At 48.6% G+C, this 22467-nt stretch overlaps 1 protein-coding gene across 2 annotated transcripts in view; it reads right to left on the reverse strand.

Moving 5' to 3' along the window:
* Positions 1 to 22467, reverse strand: part of MAP2K5 (mitogen-activated protein kinase kinase 5) — a 267295-nt gene that overhangs the window by 48485 nt on the left and 196343 nt on the right. For both annotated transcript variants that reach the window (XM_060260130.1, XM_060260131.1), the window contains 2 exons: positions 22281 to 22313; positions 6264 to 6325 (listed from right to left, as the gene is read on the reverse strand). In XM_060260130.1, the coding sequence (XP_060116113.1) occupies positions 6264 to 6325; positions 22281 to 22313 (95 nt within the window). The remainder of the gene's footprint in view (positions 1 to 6263; positions 6326 to 22280; positions 22314 to 22467) is intronic.

Here is a 22467-nt window from a genome sequence, read left to right on the forward strand (position 1 = left end):
CTGCGGTGACACGATGTGCCCAAGGAACTCGACGGAGCGCAGGTCGAAGTCGCACTTCTCCAGCTTGGCGTAGAGACCATGGGCTCGTAGGCGCTGCAGGACCTGGCGGACGTGCTCGGCGTGCTGGGCAGGATTGCGGGAGTAAATTAGGATGTCATCCAGGTATATGATCGCGAAGCGGTCGAGCAGGTCCCGGAATATGTCATTCATGAACCTCTGGAAGACAGCGGGGGCATTGGTCAGTCCGAAGGGCATTACCAGGTGCTCGTACTGCCCGTATCGGGTCCCAAACGCGGTCTTCCATTCGTCTCCGGGCCGTATGCGCACCAAATTGTACGCTCCACGGAGGTCCAGCTTGGTGTAGATTTGGGCCCCCTTTAGGCGATCCAAGAGTTCAGGGATCAGTGGTAGAGGGTACCGGTCGCGGATGGTGATCTTGTTCAGGGCCCGGTAGTCATTGCACAGCCGGAGCTCCCCACTTTTCTTCTTCACGAAGAGCACTGGAGCAGATAGGGGAGAGGTTGAGGGTCGGATGAATCCGCGTTTCAGGTTCTTGTCCAGGAAGTCTCGCAGAGCTGCCAACTCCGGCTCCGACATTGGGTACAGACGCCCCACCGGGAGTGGTGCCCCAGGTACCAAATCAATGGCACAGTCGTAGGGCCGGTGAGGGGGAAGCTGATCAGCTCCTGTCTCTTCGAAGACATCAGCAAAGTCCACATACTTCTGAGGGAGCTGAGGACCACCACTCGGGATGCCAGCTGCTAGAGTGGTGGGAGGAGTCAGATGGGGGCATGGGTCTCGGAAGCGTAGTTCCTGCTGGGCCCAGTCCACGATGGGGTTGTGCAGCTTCAGCCAGGAAAGGCCTAGAATCAGCGGGAAGCGAGGCATGCGGGCGACATCAAACCGCAGCTGTTCTTGGTGCTGCTGGACGTGGAAGGTGATGGGACAGGTCTCCTGGGTGACGGGGCCAGAACGGAGGAGGCGCCCGTCAATAGCCTCCACCAGCGACGGAATCCCTTTTGTCTGCACAGGGATCTGGTGCTGCTTCACAAAGGCGGCATCTATAAAACAGTGGGCCGCTCCCGAGTCCAGCATGGCATACACGAACAGCCAGCGTTCGTCAGGCAGACGGAGTTTGACTGGTAGCAGGAATGGCCCTGGGGTATCAGCCCGCTGTTCGGAGGACCCAGCTAGTCGCCCCAGGCTGGGGGGTCCACTTACGCCTGGGGCTGCCCTTTTGGCGGCGGTGGCAGTGAAGGTCCAGGTATCCGATGCTTAGCAGGGCAGCCAGAGGCATAGTGGCCTGCCGTGCCGCAGTAGAGGCACAGATTCTGCGTGCGGCGTCTGGTCTTTTCCTCTGGGGTCAGGCGGGGTCGAGCAGCTCCAAGCTGCATAGGCTCATCCTTGGTGCTGGTACTAGCTGGGGACGGGCGAGGAGCCAGGTAGCACGGCGCAGGGAGCTGGCGCCCTCTGGTCTTGGCTTGGCGGCGACTTTCCAGGCGGCCATCGATGCGGAGGCAGAGGGTGATAAGTTCTTGGAGCGTGGGTGGCTGCTCCACCCTGGCCAGTTCATCCAGGACCTCCTCTGCCAACCCCTCAGTAAACTGGTCCATCTGGGCAGCCTCATTCCACGCCAAGTCCTGGGTCAGGAGCTGGAATTCAGTGGCATATTGAGCCACCGAGGAGTTGCCTTGTTTCAGTGCCCTGATCTTCCGGTTGGCTGTGGCTGCTTGGACTGGGTTTGAGAAAGCAGCAGACAGGTGGGCCTCAAACCCCTGGTAATCAGTCAGTAGGGGAGAGGACGCGACCAGTAAGGGTGTGGCCCATTTGGCCGCCTGCCCCTTTAACAGACTGATGACGAAACACACCTTGGTTTTGTCATTGAGGAAGTCCCGTGCTCTCAGTTCAAAGTACAGCCGACACTGTGCTAGGAAGGCAGGAAATTCTTCCACGGCACCCCCAAATCTGTCAGGTGGGGGAACTGGGCACTTGGCTGGAGCACTGGCCGCAGGTTGTTGCTGCAAGTGCACTACTGCCTGTGTTAGCTGCTGTACCTGGGCTTGGAGCGCAGCCAGTAGTTCTGTGGTTTCACTTGCTTCAGCATCCATCCTGTGGAGTGGGTGTTTGTCGGTGGAAGCAATCTGTCACGGCTGGGGCCGGGTCAGGCAAAGTCCAGAGGCAGTCCGAGGTCTGTAGCCAGTAAGCAGGAGGGTCCGAGGCGCCAAATCCGAATCACTGTAGAAGTATCGCAGGTCTGAGGTCCAGAAGCCGAGGTCAGGGAGTCCAGAAGTCCACAGCCAAAGTCAGGGAGTCAGGAACCAAAGTCAAGCCGGAGTGGATGCTAGAATGTCAGGGAGATGACTAGTTGCTTCCACAAAGCTTCCTCCCAAAGCCCACAGCTATATAGCCCTCTGCTGGCTGTTGCCCGTTTGGGCTAATTGCTGGCTCAGGGAGGCAGCCAGGATCCTGTTACCACTCAAGCATCCTTGCTCTTAGAAGGGCCAGAATCCTCTCAGAACTCAGGGCTCAGGGAGCGTCTTGCTTGTGAGCGTGCCGCCCTCCTCCGATCCCTGAGGTCCTGCCGGAGGCGGTCACGCACACGAGCCACCCGAGAGGGCGAGGCAGGGGGGCTGGGATCTTCTCCAGCAGGAGGCAGGGGCACTGGTGCAGGTGGCAGGGGCACAGTTTCCTCATCAGACTCAACTTCCTCTGAAGGGTCCCCAGCACCCATGACAGTGGGGCTGAGAGAGCTCTCACAAAAGCTGCCCTTTAAAGGAGAACTCCTATAAGAGCTCTGGCTGACCCACGCCCATTCCAGTAGCTGCAAGTGGAGGAGTAGGGAATCAAACCCGGTTCTCCAAGATAAGAAGAGTGCAGATTTATATCCCGCCCTTCTCTCTGAATCAGAGACTCAGAGCGGCTTTCAATCTCCTTTACCTTCCTCCCCCACAACAGACACCCTGTGAAGTGGGTGGGGCTGAGAGAGCTCTCACAGCAGCTGCCCTTTCAAGGACAACCTTTGCCAGAGCTCTGGCTGACCCAAGGCCATTTCAGCAGGTGCAAGTGGAGGAGTGGGGAATCAAACCCGGTTCTCCCAGATAAGAGTCCGTACACTTCACCACTGCACCAAACTGGCTGGAAGGGGGACGGAAGGTTATGAGTGAGGGAGCTGCTGGTGGACAGAGAAGGAGCCTTCTCTATCCAAGCAACCTCCCCCAAACCTGGAACCAGCCTTGGATTGAAAAGATACCTCCTCTGTCTTTGTTTACAAACAGAAGAAACTCTGGGATCTCCAGCTGTCCCCTCCGGTTGCTGTCTCCCGCCAGTAGGCGAAGACTTGTTTCATTTGGCATTCTCTCAAGGATCCCTCCTTCCTAAACAACGTTTTTATGTTTGGTATGAAGCTTAGCTCTGTTGTTGTTTTCAGCTCTTTTTAGGAGAGCCAGTTTGGTGTAGTTGTTAAGTGTGCAGACTATCTGGGAGAACCGGTTGTGATTCCCCACTCCTCCACTTGCAGCTGCTGGAATGGCCTTGGGTCAGCCAGGGCTCTCTTATCTGGGAGAACCGGGTTCGATTCCCCACTCCTCCACTTGCAGCTGCTGGAATGGCCTTGGGTCAGCCAGGGCTCTCTTATCTGAGAGAACCGGGTTCGATTCCCCACTCCTCCACTTGCAGCTGCTGGAATGGCCTTGGGTCAGCCAGAGCTCTCTTATCTGGGAGAACTGGGTTTGATTCCCCACTCCTCCACTTGCAGCTGCTGGAATGGCCTTGGGTCAGCCAGGGCTCTCTTATCTGGGAGAACTGGGTTTGATTCCCCACTCCTCCACTTGCAGCTGCTGAGATGCCCTTGGGTCAGCCAGAGCTCTCTTATCTGGGAGAACTGGGTTTGATTCCCCACTCCTCCACTTGCAGCTGCTGGAATGGCCTTGGGTCAGCCAGGGCTCTCTTATCTGGGAGAACCGGGGTTGATTCCCCACTCCCTCCACTTGCAGCTGCCTGGAATGGCCTTGGGTCAGCCATAGCTGTAGCAGAGGTTGTCCTTGAAAGGGGAACTGCTGTGAGATGCCCTCTCCAGCCCCACCCACAATGTCTGTTGCGGGGGAGGAAGGTAAAGGAGATTGTGAGCCGCTTTGAGACTCTTCGGAGTGGAGGGGCGGATATAAAGCCAATATCATCTTCTTTTTTCCGTTCTTTGAAATGATTCGTGTTTGGGAGGGGGGAGTTGATTTTAATGCTTTCATAAGGCGGTTTTCCTCATGCATGTTCCAACTGTTAGTTGTTCCGGCAGCCCTTGTGAAGGTAGAAAGATGGGATGTAAATTTTGCAAGGGAATAAAAGGAAAAAAGAGGATGACATCTGAACCGTGCCACCTGTGGATCAGATTCTGCTCGCTACAAATGAAGAGGGGTGTAGGTCGCACCACCCCTCGAAAGCGTTACAGCTGCGCCGTGTGTGTGCTCTGTCAGGTGCAAATGCCAGGCAAGCTCTGACTTCCACCAGAAACGACACACCCGGTGGATCTCTCCCCCTAATAACCATGCACGGCCCATCCGCGGGCCGCATTCTTGCAAGCTGTTCGAAGCTCCTTGGCAACCCTCGTAATCTGACATTCCAAAGTAGCCGGATCTCGTGGGAGAACAAGGCTATTATCTGCCATCATTCACGTCTCAGCCTGACATCTGTGGACATTTCTATAGAGGTTAGCCCTCCTACTGTCTCAATTAAAAAAATATAAAAACGATACGCTCTCCGATTAATCTCTGGGCACAGACAGAAAGGTGGACGTCCCCTGTACCTCACTTTTCAAGAACAGGATAGATCGCCAACAATTATGACTGCAGCATAAAAACCTAATCTACCCGAAAGTGGATCAGCCTTATAATAAACATAAACCTTTGTATTTATTATTTCAATTAACTGGAAAGTCGCGCTGTTAATTCTTTTATCCGAACACTGCCCTTCGGGACTTGCCCAGAGAAAGGCTCTCTCACATCTTCCATTCTGCATTGGTTGAGCCTATCGAAACAATTCAGCCTCGTAGATTACAGTCCTAAGCTACCTTCTCGGAAGTAGGTGCCGATGACACTAATAATTAAAAAAAAAAAAACTTTTTGCTTTCAAGGAAAGCTGGAATTAGAGAACCAGGGAATGGAGGGGAAACTTCTAAGATCTCAGTGTTGAATGTGCACATCAATATAGTTTAACACACCTTGCTCTATCAGCCACTGTAGGCAACCCAATTCTGTACGGTACTGAGCGCTCTTCTCCTTTGCTAAGATCAAGGAAGAAAATGCTTTCTAGCTCTCCCTTTCAAAGGACCAGAGCTAAGTCTGACAAAAAGTGAAAGTAACGGGCAGGCATAAGCTGGTGTCCGTCCGATTACAATACATCCCCCTTCCCCTATGCTAAATTATACCTGAATTTCTCGGTTTGATCCAAATGTTCATTTGAGCAAAAGGCGGGGGGAGGGAATTGATCTCTGTTCCCAAACTTTAGTCTTTCTCTGTTTTATCACTTATTAGCCTTTCATATAAAACGTGGCATTAAAAATAACTCCTTCCCTGTTCAGCGTAATAGGTTGCACGTAGATCTTTAACCTTTCGGCGCCCAGGAAATCCCTTCTTTAAAACAGATCTCTTTAAAATTCTTTTCTCTGGCTAATTGAAGTGGCCTCCGATCAAACAAGGTGGCTTGCAACCAAAAGAGCCCTATGGTACAGTTTAAAAACAACACGCCCAACACCCAGAAATCCCTCTTAGAGAACCGCCCCATAAAACCCGTTCTAAACGAAACACCAACAAATCAATCAAGCGCACAGTTTAGCCCATGTTAAAAGGAGAGAAGGAGTGTGGGTTTTTTTGTTTTTTTTTTAAAGAAATATGGGAATGGCTGAATAAGGGCTATAAATATGATTATCTGTCATTCTTCTGATGATGATTTAAAGTACAACAATAACAAAACCAAACCCACACGCAGCAAGTTCCTGGAGAATACATCCCGATCCCCAATCATTTATTAGAACAAGGGTGGTGGTGGGGGGTAAAAATCCCCACCCCGAAGTACTTTTATGACCCTTTGTGTAAATAACGTTTACATAATTTAAACAGTTTGCTCAGCTTTGCTGGCCCAGCTGCCCAAGGCCTCCCGAGTCCCCGGTGTCTCTGGAAGGATGCAGAGGAAACCAGAAGGTCCTGTGGTACTGTGGAGTTAATGGCATGTATCATTTACATCGAGGGCACGGAACGTTTGCAAATGAAGCTTACCATTGAGTGATGAAGTGTACAAACGGCTCGGAGAACTCCCCAACCGGAAGGACGGGCGATTCCTGCAATTGGGTTTGGATTGGGGGAGAGGAGAAAGGAGGGGGGGTAGGTCAGAGAGACAGAGACAGACAGAGAGAGACAGACAGAGAAAGAAAGACAGAGAGAGAGAGAGAGAGAGAGAGGGAGAGACAGATAGAGAGAGAGAGACAGAGAGAGAGAGAGAGAGGGAGAGAGAGAGAGAGGGAGAGAGAGAGAGGGGAGACAAAATCAGAAAGTGTGAGTTCCATTTGCTAATTGTGTAGCTGCTTCTAGTCGGGAAAAAAATCATTATTTGAGAAACAGGCTGCCAGGGTGGGGGGAACCCCTGAAACGGTAAGGGACAGTCGTTTCTGGGATGTGTTAGGAATCCTGCATTTAGAAGTAATGAGTGTTATACAATGGGTAAAAAAAAAAAAAAACATGTGGAAAAAAAGACCAAGGGGAGGTAAGAAAGGGACAAGGATAGCCACGGGGCAGAAAAGAAGGTAGGGAGAGTGTAAATGAGAAATTAATGATTATTTAAGTAACACCCAAATGGTCTTGTAATTAACAAAGAGCTGGGAAATTATTCTTGTGCCGACCTTTGATTCCTGCATCATAGTTGCTATTTATTTACACTTCGCAATCCCAAATCTTGTTAGATTTAAAGAGGGAGAGGTGAGACTGACGGGGGGGTGGGGGGGAGAGGCTGGAAAGAGAATGTAAGAGAAAAAATTAGAAAATTGTGAATTGAGTCCAATTAGCAAAAATCCATCAAAACAAAAAGCTGCAAATATATATGCAATATATTAAAATCCAACTCATTTCAGGGAGGAGTATTCCGCTGGCAAAAGGAGGGATTTTGCAAATTGAGGACCTTCCCTTCCCCTGCACCCCCCCTCCAAAGAATGACAAGAGAGATTTGCCAGTGTTTATAGTGTAACTGCTCAGGATGTAATGAAATTGCACTGCGGAGTACTTTAACAGTCATCTCATTAGACCTACAGTTGGAACAAGAGAGCCACATAAAACAGGAGTCAGCTGCAAATGACTCTCTTCTCATCTATTCTCATTTGCTATTAAAAATACCTTTCGGCGGCTTTTGCTACCGTTTCTCTCTCTCCCCCCCCCCCGCTTTTGTGGGGGCCCCCCAACCCTCCCCATCCCTGAGTGCTTTGCAAAGTATGATGCATGCACCTATTTAAATTAACAAAGGAATGACTTATTTTAATCTCGTAGTGCTTTGGAGCGCTTTGGCCATTTGCGAGAGTCATACATCATCCCATACAACCTTGGAGTGCTGCAGGCAAGAAACGCGGGAGCGTGCAGCATTTGGTGGGAGCCAAACAATTTCTCTCGCACACAACTGTGTCAAATGCATGTGCGGTGTTCATTACGGAGGGTTGGGAGGGAAATAGCTTTGATGTGGTGTTGGGGAGGGGGGAAGGAGATTTTTTTTTTTTTAAAAAGAAAGGAGATGCCGACGACGATGATGATGATGAGAGAGGCACCTCTGCACCACCCCGCGTGCACGTCATTATCAATGGCGGCAGGAAGACGGGGCCCGGCGAGCTGCTGACGTGATTAGTAAATATACATATAATTGCAGCAGCCAATTATCAGAAAAATGAGAGTGGTAATTACAAGACAGAAAATTAACTAGAACTCCTTATTAAGGCTTTGTTTCCAATTCAAACAATCGGAAATTGCAGCAAAATACAATTAAATCAAAAGTAACTGAAGAGGAAACGGCAACAGTGTTCAGAGCGCTTGTGTCGGGGCGCGCAGTTTTGTGAATTCTGCTGCGCGGGAAGGGTGGCTTTGAACTAATGCTGACGAGCAAGGATACCGCTGGCGTCCTACAGTTTGCCTTCAGTGGGAGACAGTTTCGGTATACAAAATGCTACTTCTTAAATAATCCAAGTACCCGTAAGTTATCCCGATAACACCCATGCAAGGTAGGCCAATATAACCAAGGCTTTTTTTTTTTTAGCAGGAACTCCTTTGCATATTAGGCCATATTACCTCAGATGTAGCCAATCCTCCTGAAGCTTACAGTAGGCCCTGTAAGAAGAGTCCTGGAAGATCTTGGAAGATTGGCTACATCAGGGGGTGTGGCCTAATATGCAAAAGAGTTCCTGATACAAAAAAGCCCTGAATATAACTATGATTATGCAGGGCCGTTGTGACACTAGCCCAGAGCAGATCTAGAACTGGTGTCTTGCAGATACAGTTTAAGGAAGTTCTGGCTGAAGCGTGAAGGAGGGGCCAGCAAGATCAGCCCCACAGCAGCAAAGCCTCCTATTGGACAAAGCCAGTCAGCTGACACTCCAACCACCATAAAAGCTTCGGACAGTCCAGCAGGCTCACTGTTGCAATGACTCTGGATGGTGAAGACTACATTCCCTTCATCCCGCCCTCACCTTTGGGGGGATCGTCTGAGAATGGCAATGGGTTTCTTCAAAAATGCTGGTTTTGCCGAAGGCCATCTGGCTTGTTATTAAGGCAATATCTGAACTGGGGATTTTGCATTCCCATGAAGGACAAGTGGAACACACAAAGGGACAACTCAACTTGCAACTGCTGGAGTGGCCTTGAGTCAGCCATAGCTCTTGCAGAGTTGTCCTTGAAAGGGCAGTTTTGTGAGAGCTCTCTCAGCCCCCATGCACCTCACAGGGTGTCTGTTGTGGGGGAGGAAGGGAAAGGAGATTGTAGGCCGCTCTGAGACTGTCCTTGAAAAAGCAGCTGCTGTGAGAGCCCTCTCCAGCCCCACCCACCTCACAGGATGTCTGTTGTGGGGGAGGAAGTTAAAGGAGATTGTGAGCCGCTCAGACTCTGATTCAGAGAGAATCTAAATCTAAGGTCTTCTTCTTCAATTTGATTTATTCAATTTGATTAGGAATGCCACAGCAGTTCTTCCTAAAAACCCCTACTGCACATGGATTTCTCCCAAAAGGGGCATTGATTCCCCCCTTCCTTTTAAAGGGTTGGGGAGGAACAAGCCCTGAACCAAGGTGTGTGTGTGGGGTGGGGGGAAGATTCAAACCAAATGGATCTGTATACACACAGCTCGAGTACACAGAAGGGTAAGGCGGCGGCGGTGGGGTTTGCCTGTGTTTTGAGTGATGCCTTTGCTTTGTGAATAATGAACAGTTCAGGAAGGTCAACCCATTACAACGGATGCTGTTTAATTATTAATTATGCACAATCTATGAGCAAAAGGACAAGTTCAGAATGTTTAATATGTTGGGGGGGGGGAAGAGACTCCATCCAGACCCTTGCTTGGCATTTTGCGATTAGCGCTCGTCAGCAAGGAGCTCAAGCGGAACCAGAAAAGCTGAGTGGCGGAAAATCCCAGACAGGGGAGAAGACGGGAGCAGGGACGGCCTTCCGGGTCCCCTCTCTGATATTGCGCCTGCAGAGGTGGACAGCCCTCCAGAGTGGAGAGAGCTAGGCTCTCGGACCAAAGCTGACGGAAGTAGTAGTCCAGCAGTCACCCGGTGGTGCGAAAGCCGCAATCTTGTCAGGCTCAAGCAAAGGAAAGCCCCAGCAAATAGTACATTACAGTCTTCGCTGATACTTTACCGTGTAATAGTATTTCATAATATCGAACAGTATTTCAATAATTTCAATATCAAACAGTATTTCATAATATCAAACAAAATTCTCAATACAATATCGAAATACACAGCAAGCAATGAACTTTCAATAGTACAATTAGAAATAACACACAACAAAAATATACAAACATCCTCCCAAGTATGTTTTATTGTAGTGTTTTAACTTTGATCTGTAGGTTTTTTATTAGGGGAGGGACGGTGGCTCAGTGGTAGAGCATCTGCTTGGGAAGCAGAAGGTCTCAGGTTCAATCCCTGGCATCTCCAAAAAAAAAAAGGGTTCAGGCAAATAGGTGTGAAAAACCTCAGCTTGAGACCCTGGAGAGCCGCTGCCAGTCTGAGAAGACAATACTGACTTTGATGGACCAAGGGTCTGATTCAGTAGAAGGCAGCTTCATATGTTCATATATATGTTCATATTGTTATTATTGTATGTTGTGATCCGCCCTGAGCCCGTTTACAGGAAAGGGCGGAATATAAGCCTACTTAAATAAATCAATAAATAACCTAAGTCCATACTTCCATAAGTCAAAACTGCTCTTCAAAATTCTGTTACAAATTCTCCAGGAAGCTACATGGGAAAGTCTCTGAGGGTGCTACTCATGGAGATAAAAATATCCATCCAGCTGACCGGGACTCAATGCAAAAGGTCCAGTTTTGGAATCCTGATCCACAGCTGAGGTTCTCTCACAGAGCAATGTCCTCTTAATGCATCATTTTAGACACAGAGAAGGAACAAAATCCTCAAAGAATGGAGCGCCCAGGCCTCAAGTTATTCTTAACTGACCATCCTATGTCTTTCTCAGCAGGCATGGTGTTCTCGTGGGGGTTTCTTAGCTTGAGCTAGATTATCCCCAGGACCCTGTGTGTTGGCTTTTTAGCACACCGAAATCCCTCGGAATGCTTCAGCAGCATCAACAAGTGATTCCCCAGAAACTTTTTTATTTTTGAGTATTTATTCAAATATATCTGAGTATCTTGCCTTTCTCCCCAGTTGGCACTGTTCTTCTCCACTTTAACCCCATGAGGTAAGTTAGGCTGAGAGTACGTGACTGGCCCAAGGTCACCCAGCCAGCTTTCCAGGGCATGAATGTGGATTCGAACCTAGGCCTCCCAAATTCCTTCCCGACACTCTTAACCACCAAGCCACGCTGACTCTTTTGAGCATCCAAAAATAACAAATTGCTCTATATCCACAACCTGCAATTTTCAATAGGTAATCAACAACCCATTAATTTAAAAGGCTGTGGAAGATGCAGCGATAAGAACATAAGAGAAGCCCTGTTGGATCAGGCCAGTGGCCCATCAAGTCCAACACTCTGTGTCACATAAGAACATAAGAGAAGCCCTGTTGGATCAGGCCAATGGCCCATCCAATCCAACACTCTGTGTCACATAAGAACATAAGAGAAGCCCTGTTGGATCAGGCCAATGGCCCATCCAGTCCAACACTCTGTGTCACAGAAGAACATAAGAGAAGCCCTGCTGGATCAGGCCAGTGGCCCCTCCAGTCCAACACTCTGTGTCACATAAGAACATAAGAGAAGCCATGCTGGATCAGGCCAGTGGCCCCTCCAGTCCAACACTCTGTGTCACATAAGAGAAGCCCTGTGGGATCAGGCCAATGGCCCCTCCAATCCAACACTCCGTGTCACATAAGAACATAAGAGAAGCCATGTTGGATTAGGCCAATGGACCATCCAGTCCAATACTCTGTATCACACAGTGGCCAAAATTTATATACACACACACACACACACATATATACACACTGTGGCTAATAGCCAATGATGGACCTTTGCTCCATATTTTTATCTAACCCCCTCTTGAAGCCACCACCAACTCCTGTGGCAGTGAATTCCACATGCTAATCACCCTTTGGGTGAAGAAGTACCTCCTTTTATCCGTTCTAACCCGACTGCTCAGCAATTTCATGGAATGCCCACGAGTTCTTGCATTGTGAGAAAGGGAGAAAGGGACTTCTTTCTCTACCTTCTCCATCCCATGCATAATCTTGTAAATTGCAGGGATCAGGCCAGTGAATCCGCTCAACTGATTCAGAGCAGGTCAGATGCTTCAGGATGGTCTCACAGGCCAGTTATTATTTTTTCCTTACATCAAAGAAGTTTCTAGAATCTATTGAGATGGACAGAGTGCAGTTGACGCTATACAAGAGCTATGTTAAGGGTTCAGCGACTGGAGGCTCCAGGGCAAAATCCAGCACTCTTTCCAAACTGGGGTGTGTGTGTATGGAGGAGGAGGAGGAGGAGATTGGACTTATACCCCACCCTTCACTCAAGAGTCTCAAAGTGGCTTCCAATCTCCTTCCCTTCCTCTCCCCGCAACAGACACCCTGGGAGGTAGGTGGGGCTGGGAGAGCTCTGAGCGAATGGTCTCGTCTCCATGACTGCTTCTGCCCTAACATCCAACTCTTACTACAGTAGTGCTGGAAAGACCAAACGGGCACTCTGATGCTATCTCCATTCATGCCCTGGGACACGGAGATGTTGCAGGAGCCCTGCCAAGGTGTTGCTAAGAGAGATTTCCATCCAGGGAATGATTATGCTGGCGCTTAGTCCTCAAAAGCTGTCTGCCTTGGCAGAACACTTTCCCATAGCAAGGTGACCGCTGGGGGAGCCCTGTACAAAGCAGAGATCCTGGCCATGCTGGAGGTCCATATTCAGTTCATGTCGAACTCTGGCCAGACCTTGCCTAGGCCCGGCGATAGGGTTTCTGGCATCTTAGGTCCCCAGAACCCGTCCCCCCTGCAAAGTCACTGACTCTCAAAAGCTCAAACCCCCAAACAGATGACTCTTGACTGTCTCATCCATCAAAGAAGCTCATTTGGTGGGTATACAAGACAGGGTCTTTTCAGCAGCAGCCCCACGGTTATGGTACAGCCTCCCCAGGGAGGTAGTCCCCCCCCCCTCTTTTAAAATTTTTTTTCCTTACTTTATTAAAAAGACATATAGACAATACAGAAGAAAGATTCCCCAAAAGGTAAACAGGGAAGTACACATTTTCGGCAGCTTACTCAAATCAAAGATACATAAAAAGTAAAAGACAACTTAAAAATAGTTAAAATTATATCCTTCAGTCTTCAGGAGATGGTTGAAGATGTGTTTATTTAGGGCTGTATTTGGTTAAGTTTAGCAGCAGTCCCAAGCAATGCTCCGTCTAAGCCGTGGAATCTTGTGAGCAAAAATGCTACTTTGCGAGCGACTGCCTTTAAAGCTGCGAGCTACTTAATAAATTTGTTTGCTCTGGGGGCCATTTTTCCCCGAGCTAAGACAAACCTTTGCCGGCTGCAGGCTAAAAATCTGTGAGCTGGCTCACACTAACTGATCTTAGAGAGAGGGAACACTGGCCCCAAGTATGGCTCTAAGTTTGGTTTTTAAGCTTTGAATTTATTTTACGTGATGCAGTTTTTAATCTACGTTTGTAAGCCGCCTTGAGTTCCGTAAGGGAGAAAGGTGCTTAATAAATGTTTTAAATAAATAAACGGCTGAGGAATGACTGGTAAGGCTACCGAGGAATCTCAGGGTGCGCTGAAACAGTTTACAAGCACAGGACTAGTCTTTTAGCAGGGACTGCCGCTGCCCTTTCTCTTGCAAAGAATTCCATTTTTTTTTGTGTCAATTTTTGTTCTTGCAACAGAAAGCACGGAGGCGTTTTCCGCAGCTCCTTTCTCCCAGCTTTAAATAGCTAAGGCACAGCAGCATGAAGCGCCACCCGTACCAGACTCTACCAGAGGGACTTGGCTGGAAAAAAACTGAACCCATTTATTGTTCCCTCGCACCCCACCGCAAGAGCCCCACGCATTCCTCATTGCTTTCTTCATAAAACACTGCCGCAAATAATCAAGCATGACCGTTGACACTCGCAAGATTGAGTTTTTAGGAACCATTAAATGAGTTTGGCCTCTTGGGAAGGTTTGTTTCTCAGGTTGGTCTAAAGGTAATTATTCAGCTATTCCTACCTGTAGTTTTACCTTGTCCCCATATAGCCTCTGAATCATGCACACGGATAAGGTCACCATTTCTGGCTCTGGTAAAGAGAACATTTCGGGCAGGGGAGAAGCAATGATGGATAGATACATCCCGACACTTGACTCCCTTCTGTACGTATAGGTTTAACACCAGGGAGACAGAAATATACACTGTACTCTGTCACACCTCTCCCCCCAACCCAAAAACCCCCAAGTTAATGTTTGTTTGTTTTTTTAAATGCACCTTCCAAAAGCCAAAGCGGTGGTTTTAACTTGTGAGCAAAACAAGCCTATGGAGAGGCAGCTACTCAAGTCTAATTCAGCACAACGGACAGCAATCTTCTCAAGGGCCCCCAGGTATCTTTGCCTGCCTGGGATCACTTTGAGCTTCTAGAAAATCTGCGGAGGAAGGTATCACTTTTGGAACAACTCGGATGGGTTGCCTGCAGGCAAGACTTCACTGTTGCACAAATGGCAGTGTCCCCCCCCACAACCCACACCCCCTGCTGTTAAGAAGCTCATTTGCCTCCAAGAGGGGCTGGCTTGCAAAACACCAAAGAATTAGCACAGGTGAATGCAAAGGGGTTCTGATTGAGATCATATGAAGACATCCTTTGCATGATGTTCAGCACAGACTGGGCCAAGCTCATGTTTTAAGAGTTCCTCCATCTTTAAAGTCATTTAGGGAGACACTGACCCTGCTCCGGGTGGCCTTGGCTAGCCCTGTCTTGCCAGATCTCGGAATATATGAAAAATCACTGTGAGACCCACCACGGAAGTCCAGAATTCACTGTCACAGGAGGTGGTGATGGCAGCCAGCATAGACGGTTTCAAAGGGGATCAGCTAAACATAAGGAGCAGAGGTCTATCAGTGGCTATTAGTCATAGTGTATTGTTGGAACTCTCTGTCTGAGGCAGTGATGCTCTGTATTCTTGGTGCTTGGGAGAGCACAGTGGGAGGGCTTGCGGTGTCCTGGCCCCACTGCTGGGCCTCCTGATGGAACCTGGGTTTTTTGGCCACTGTGTGACACAGAGGGTTGGACTGGATGGGCCACTGGCCTGATCCAACATGGCTTCTCTTATGTCTGGGGCAGTGATGCTCTGTATTCTTGGTGCTTGGGGGCGGGGCACAGTGGGAGGGCTTCTAGTGTCCTGGCCCTACTGGTGGGCCTCCTGTTTTGGCCACTGTGTGAGTGTTGGACTGGATGGGCCATTGGCCTGATCCAACAGGGCTTCTCTTATGTTCTTATGTGACACAGAGTGTTGGACTGGATGGGCCATTGGCCTGATCCAACATGGCTTCTCTTACGTTCTTATGCCCCACAGAGATAGGCAATGGCAAACCACCTCTGTTTTGTCTCTCGACATGAAAGCCATAAGATGGCTGTGACTTCATGGCACTTTCTACCACCATTCAAGTGCAGCCTAGCCCAATCTCATTAGATCATGGAAGCTAAGGTTGACCTTGATTAGTACTTGGATGGGAGACTGTCAAGGAAGTCCAGGGTTGCTATGCAGAGACAGGCAAGGGCAAACCACCTCTGTTCATCTCTTGTCTTGAAAACCCCATAAGAGGTCACTTTAAGTCCACTGCAACTTAATTGCACTTTACACATACAAAAAAAAAAAACATCTAGGAGAGGAAAACATGTAGGAGAAGAAAAAGAAGACTGCAGATTTATACCCCGCCCTTCTCTCTGAATCAGAGCCCCAGAGTGGCTTACAATCTCCTTTATCTCCTTCCTCCACAAGAGACACCCTGTGAGGTGGGTGGGGCTGAGAGAGAGCTCCCAGAAGCTGCCCTTTCAAGGATGATTCCTACAAGAGCTATGGCTGACCCAAGGCCATTCCAGCAGCTGCAAGTGGAAGAGTGGGGAATCAAACCCCGTTCTCCAAGATAAGCGTCCGCACACTTAATCACTATACCAAACTGGGTCTCCAAGAGGGAGAGGGAGCATGTATCAGTAACATAGACAGGGAGACTGACATAAGAACATAAGAGAAGCCATGTTGGATGAGTCCAATGGCCCATCTAGTCCAACACTCTGTGTCACACAGTGGCCAAAAAACCCCATCAGGAGGTCCATCAGTGAGGCCAGGACTCTAGAAGCCCTCCCACTGTGCCCCCCCAAGCACCAAGAATACAGAGCATCCCTGCCCCAGACAGAGAGTTCCATCAATACACTGTGGTTAATACCCACTGATGGACCTCTGCTCCATATGTTTATCCAATCCCCTCTTGAAGCTGGCTAGAAGAGGAAAGGGAATCAGGACAGAAAACTGAAGTTGCCCCCTTACCCTACCAAACCTTCCCAGCCCCTTCAGATGGTGGGGCTTGTATGCAAACGCCCAATTCGTCTGTTTCACCTTCACCTTGGTGGTCCAAGTCAGCAGTCAAATGCTCCTAAACTCAGGGCGGATATAATCACCACTGCACCAAATTGGGAAACATGTGCCTATCGTGAGGGTTCGGGGGGGGGGGGGGGACCTGCCATGCATAAAGAGCTGCCGACTGAAGGAGAGGGGAGCAATTGCTCCCCCCCCCCACTCGGAATGTTTAAGGACCTTACCGGTCCCGAGCCGCTCTCATGAAGTTTCCACAGAAGGGAAACATTTGGCCTGAGATCATCAGTCTTAGAACACTAAACACTTGTAATAGCTAATGCTCGCGTTATCACGGAGGCGCTGAAAACAACAGCAGCTGCACCATACCGAAGAGCAAACAGCCCTTCTCTCATGAGGTCCTTATTTAGAAAGAGACACACACATTAGCACAATAAGTGGGGACTATTACTCTCCCCCAACAGGGCTGCATCTTAAAAAGAGCCCAGGGAGGAGAGCAGAAAGAGAACGAAGCCGGCGAAGGTGGCAGGGGAGGAGGAGAAAGAAAACAAGGCAGCTATCCAGCCAACAGGAGAGGGGGGCAAACGGTAGGGCACCCACCAGGGCCCGGAGAGAAACGGAAATCATCTTCTGTGGAAAGCGGGGAGTCGGTAAACCAGCGTGGTGTTCATTGCGCCATTCTGCACAGAATGGGGCTCAGAAAGCAGGTGGCGCTTTTTAGAACTCATCTACTTTCTCTAAGAGCCAGTTTGGTGTAGTGGCTGAGTGCACAGACTCTTATCTGGGAGAACTGAGTTTGATTCCCCACTCCTCCACTTGCAGCTGCTGGAATGGCCTTGGGTCAGCCATAGCTCTCATAAGAGTTGTCCTTGAAAGGGCAGCTGCTGTGAGAGCCCTCTCAGCCCCACCCACCTCACAGGGTGTCTGTTGTGGGGGGAGAAGATAAAGGAGATTGTGAGCTGCTCTGAGTCTCTGATTTAGAGAGAAGGGCGGGGTATAAATCTTCAATTCTTCTTCTTCTAAAACAAACAAACAAAAAAAACCCCAGCCCCGAAACACCAAGCTTATAGTCCTAATGGATGGGGAGAGGAGCGTGAGTGGCAGGCCCAATCAATTTATCTGTCAGAATTTCAGCAACAAATAATGATCAATAGCGATACACATATCCCTCCCCCCCAACCACATTTGCTCCCCAGAAGTGTCTGTGCAGACATTAATGCATTGCTTGCAAGTTTTCCAACACTTTTTGGGTGGGTGGGGGAGGGGGACGACATAACCCAGCTTTCTGCAGGGTGGGACTTGATTCGTTTGCAACGTCATTTGCTCTGAAGGAGCTCTTCACACCAGCAGTTTGGACGAGGAGATACCTCCAAGGGGAACTGGCAACTGAGAATACAGAAAATCATCTGGGCAGTTGCATCCCGGAACCAGGGCTTTTTTTGAGCAGGAACACACAGGAACGCAGTTCCAACTTGCTTGGTTTCAGGGGGTGTGGCTTAATATGCAAATGAATTCTTGCTGGGCTTTTGCTACAAAAAGCCTATGTGAAACAATGGTGATATCAGGAGGTGTGTCCTAAAATGCAAATGAGTTCCTGCTGGGCTTTTTCTACCAAAAAAAAGCCCTGCCCAGAACACCTCCAAGATAACCACCTCGCCTGCCTCCCTCAAATCCTACTTTCAAGCCCTCCATGAACAACCGCTTGGGCCCCATTCACCTGCTAAAACAGCTGCAACAGATTTTGGCCTTGGCTTCCCCTCCTCTTTCCTGTTTGCTAATTATAAACTCCAAAGGGGCCAGGACCTGACGTCTGGTACTCCCAGCAGCACCACACACCTCAGCAACATTCCAGAAACAGAGCCACGCAACACCAACATCACACCTTGGCAACAGAGCGCAGGTTCACAATTCATATTCTGAACAGCACTCAGTATATACCAAGCCAAATAAATACCCAGAAACTATCAATATGGTATTTTTCGGGTATTTATTCAGCCTAATGCAGATTAGAGAATCTAATTTGGCTACAGAAACAGCCATGCACAAATAAAAGATGATGTTGTTCGGCTTTTACTTGGGCATGGCTAGAAGGCATTTAAAGAGACCAGTTCCCTCACTGAGTCGTGCTGTTACCATGGTGCAACTCAGAGAGTGAACTCAGAAGACATTTAAACTTTAAATGTTTATATTAAAGGCATTTAAACGTATGAACTTACTGAGTCATGCTGTCATGGCAGCACAACTTAGGAAGTGAAATTCTCCATTTTACCCTATGGGGACATTCCCCAAAGGGTATAATGGAGCCAAATAAATTCAGGCTTCCCAAGTATTTACACAAATACCAACGCTGGTACTTGGAAATATTCCAAAATACAAAGATTTTTCAGGTCCAATAGACTTGAATTGGGAAAGAAACAAAATAATACTAATAATTTTTTCTGCACTAGCATGACTCAACATTTGGAAACACACCCAATATTGTTTGAAGGACCGTCTCGCACAATTCATCCTGCTGGATCTGCTCATCAATCCCCACCTCCCACCCTCCAATACCTCCCAACTTCTATTCCAGTTTTCAGGTTCTGTTGCTTTAATTCCAGCCACACTCTGATTCGTATGATGGCAATCTGAGGAGTGCCATTTCCTGATGTAACTGGAAAGGGAGCCACCTAGTGGTAAGGAGGCCATCCAGGACAGCTTCCCAGGCAGAGAGCTTCACTTTAGTTCCTGACTTGTGCTGCTGACATGCGCCGCAGCATCAGGTGGGGATGCTTGGATCAACTCCCACCACCACCCAGGAGGGCAAAAGGAAGTATTCTCTGACTGGCTGCAAAAGGGCAACACTTGAGGGATGGACACAGGGCACAGAAGGTCCATGAGTGGCTATTAGCCACAAGGTATTGATGGAACACTTATGACTTGGGCAGTGATGCTCTGTATCCTTGGTGTTTGGGGGGCAAGAGGGGGAGGGCTTCTGGAGTACTGGCCATGCTGCTGGACTTCCAGTGCCACTGTGTGACACAGAGTGTTGGACTGGATGGGCCACTGGCCTGATCTAACAGGGGTACTCTTATGTTCTTATGTGTGGGGCAGTGATGCTCTGTCTTCTTGGTCCTTAGGGGGCAACAGTGGGAGGGCTTCTGGAGTTCTGGCCTTGCTGGTGGACCTTCTGTTGCCACCTGGGTTTTGACCACTATGTGACACATGGCTGAGTGGGCCATTGGCCTGATCCGACATGGCTTCTACTGCATTCTTATGTTTTCATTACTGTGCTCCAGCCCCTTCCATCAGAAGTCAGATGGTGGGTCAACAGGCTAAGCACAGAAGTGCCAACACAGCGAGCGCGTGTCTTCAAAACAGCCCAGCCAAATCCAAGCCGAGAAAAGTAATGCGGGGGCACGAAACGACCTCACAGGGTTGGGAAGGGAAAGGAGATTGCAAGCCCCTCTGAGACTCTGAGTGAAGGGCAGGGTATATATCCAAATCTCCTCCTCCTGTCCATGACAGACACCCTGTGAGGCAGGTAGAGCTGAGAGAGCTCTTAGATAAGAAGAGATGAAAAGAAGAGTTTGCTGGTTGACCCTGCAGACAGCCGGGTGATCAGCAGAGGGCAGAGAAATTGCTTTGTAGCTCCGCTGGGGGGGAAAGCAGGGTATCAAATACACCGAATAGACCCTAAAATTAGTCCTAAATACTGGACGAACTGTGGCCGATTCAGTGATTTCATGCATTGCTGGTGGTACTGTCCGCTTATCAGGAATTTTTGGAAACAAATTTTGTCTGATATCCATATCATAACTGGAGTTCAAATCCCAGACCTACCTGAATCGGTTCTTTTAGCTTACTTGCCTTCCTTTTCTGGCAACAAACTAACCTTTACCTTAATTTCATATTTATTGTCTACTGCTAGACAAGTTGTAGCCACAAAATGGAGAGACAAAGAACCTCCTACAATCCAACAATGGCAAAATAAACCCAGGGAATCTTTTGTGTATGGCAAGATCTCAAATAATGCCTTAAGGCCAAATCTAGTAACATCAACAGAAATTTCAAGCTCTTTGGAGTACCTGACAAATCATAATGTCATTCCAAAAAATGCTTACTATCGAGATTTGCTTTACTTCTAATGTTTTGACATGCACCTTTGTATTTATTTTAGTAAACCAGACCTTTTCATTCATTCTTATGTATTACTGTAATGAAGATAACTCTGATGTAAATGGTTGTTTATCTGGTTTTTGTTTTTTCATTGAAATGACGTCTTTATTTTGCTATCCCTTTTGTTGTAACCCCTATTTATTTCAAGAAAGTTTGATTTATGTGCCAAAAAACCCAAAAAAAGAACAAAACAATTTTAGATTGTAGACTGGCAAGCCGCCCGACGAAAGAGGGAGCCAGTTAAAACTTAAACCCGGTGTGAATGTTTGGGCGCACACAGACATCAAATGCCTCTGAACCAGATAACACAACGTACCTCTCAGTCTCCCACAACTGAGTGGCTTGAGATAACCTGGGACCAACAAACCTGCAGCCTGGGACCAACATACCTGCGGGACGGTCTCCTTCCATATATGCCCATGAGGTCGTTAAGTTCAGCCTCCCAACATCTGTTGGCCATCCCCGGCCCAAGAGATGCCCGCCTCGCCTCAACTAGAGCCAGGGCTTTTTCAGTCCTGGCCCCGACTTGGTGGAATCAGCTCCCTATTGAGATCCGGGCCCTACCTGGCTTATTAGCTTTCCATAGGGCCTGTAAAACAGAACTGTTACACCAGGCTTTTAGCTGAGGCTGCGGGCGTCTAATCTTGATCTGGTCGGCCTCCCCAGCCGGCACTGTCATCTGTGCTAGGAAACGGAATAAAAACTGCCATCCCTATGAGATATCATGATGTGAGACGGGGATGGGACGGTGGCTCAGTGGTAGAGCATCTGCTTGGAAAGCAGAAGGTCCCAGGTTCAATCCCCGGCATCTCCAAAAAAGGGTCCAGGCAAATAGGTGTGAAAAACCTCAGCTTGAGACCCCGGAGAGCCGCTGCCAGTCTGAGAAGACAATACTGACTTTGATGGACCAATGGTCTGATTCGGTATAAGGCAGCTTCATATGTTCATATGAGACGGCTAGGCTGGGCAATAAGCGACCACATGGTAATCTGAGTGCTGTTGAGTTGCCTGTTTATAGAATGTTTTTATTGTTCTATCATATGTTGTACTCCGCCCTGGGCCCTACGGAGAACGGGCGGAATAGAAATATACTAAAATAAAATAAATAGAAATCCTGAGAAACAGGAATTCTGGACTATGCTTACACAAGGAGGAGAGAAAAGAGTTTCTCTCTGATCCCCATCCATACCTGTCTTGCAGTCCAGAGAGCTAGATTCACAGGTTGGGAAAAATCCATGCCATCCCAAAGACTTTCCCCACCCTGGAAATGCACACCTGCGTTGTGAGCTCTGGACGAGGGCTGGAACATCCATTCCCCTAAGCAGTCTCTGCTTCAGAGCAAACAAAACCAGGATCTTTGGACAACAGAGGTCTAAACAACAAGGTCCCTCCCATTTCGGGTATCTCCCCCCCCCGCAAAGCCAAAACAAGACACCGCATTCAAGTGCACTCTTGCTTACAATTCAACTCTAACCCCTTTTAACAGGGGTCCCCTTTTGCGCGTCTTAAAACCCGCACTAAAGCTTTCCTCGTCGAAAGGTACAAAAACGACAAACGAACTAACGCCATTACCACATCTGGCAAGGTGGAGAGGTGATCAATTAACACGAGGGCGCGAGAGGGTCTCTCTGCCACCTGGGAGGAAGGAAAAAAAAACACGGACTTCCCTGGAAGCGAATCTCCACTTCCCAAGGATTTTCCGATAGGAAGAGTCAGAAAATGGCACTGCGCAGGACAAGGTCGGACGGCACTCGGCAGTTCTGAGCTGCAGAAGGCAACTCGTCTCGCCGCCGAGAACGACAGGCCATTGTGCTTCATTAGGAAACAAAATATAAGCTTTCCAGTCCATTAGGAATGACTTTAGGAGTGAAAGCACATAAGACGGTGACTCACCTCATCAACAATGCACTGGAGTAACTGGAGAGGCTGTGATGGAAAGGAGAGGGTGGGGGGGAGGAGAGGGAAGAGAAGTATTAAGCCATATGCAATATCTTTACAGTGGAGCAGAACAGGGGAGGAGGAGGGGGGGGGAAACGAAATCATTAATGCAATAAAATATAGCAAGATTAATCAACAGCAG

This window comes from Heteronotia binoei, chromosome 19 (assembly GCF_032191835.1).
Source record: "Heteronotia binoei isolate CCM8104 ecotype False Entrance Well chromosome 19, APGP_CSIRO_Hbin_v1, whole genome shotgun sequence".
Classification (NCBI taxonomy): Eukaryota; Metazoa; Chordata; class Lepidosauria; order Squamata; family Gekkonidae; genus Heteronotia; species Heteronotia binoei.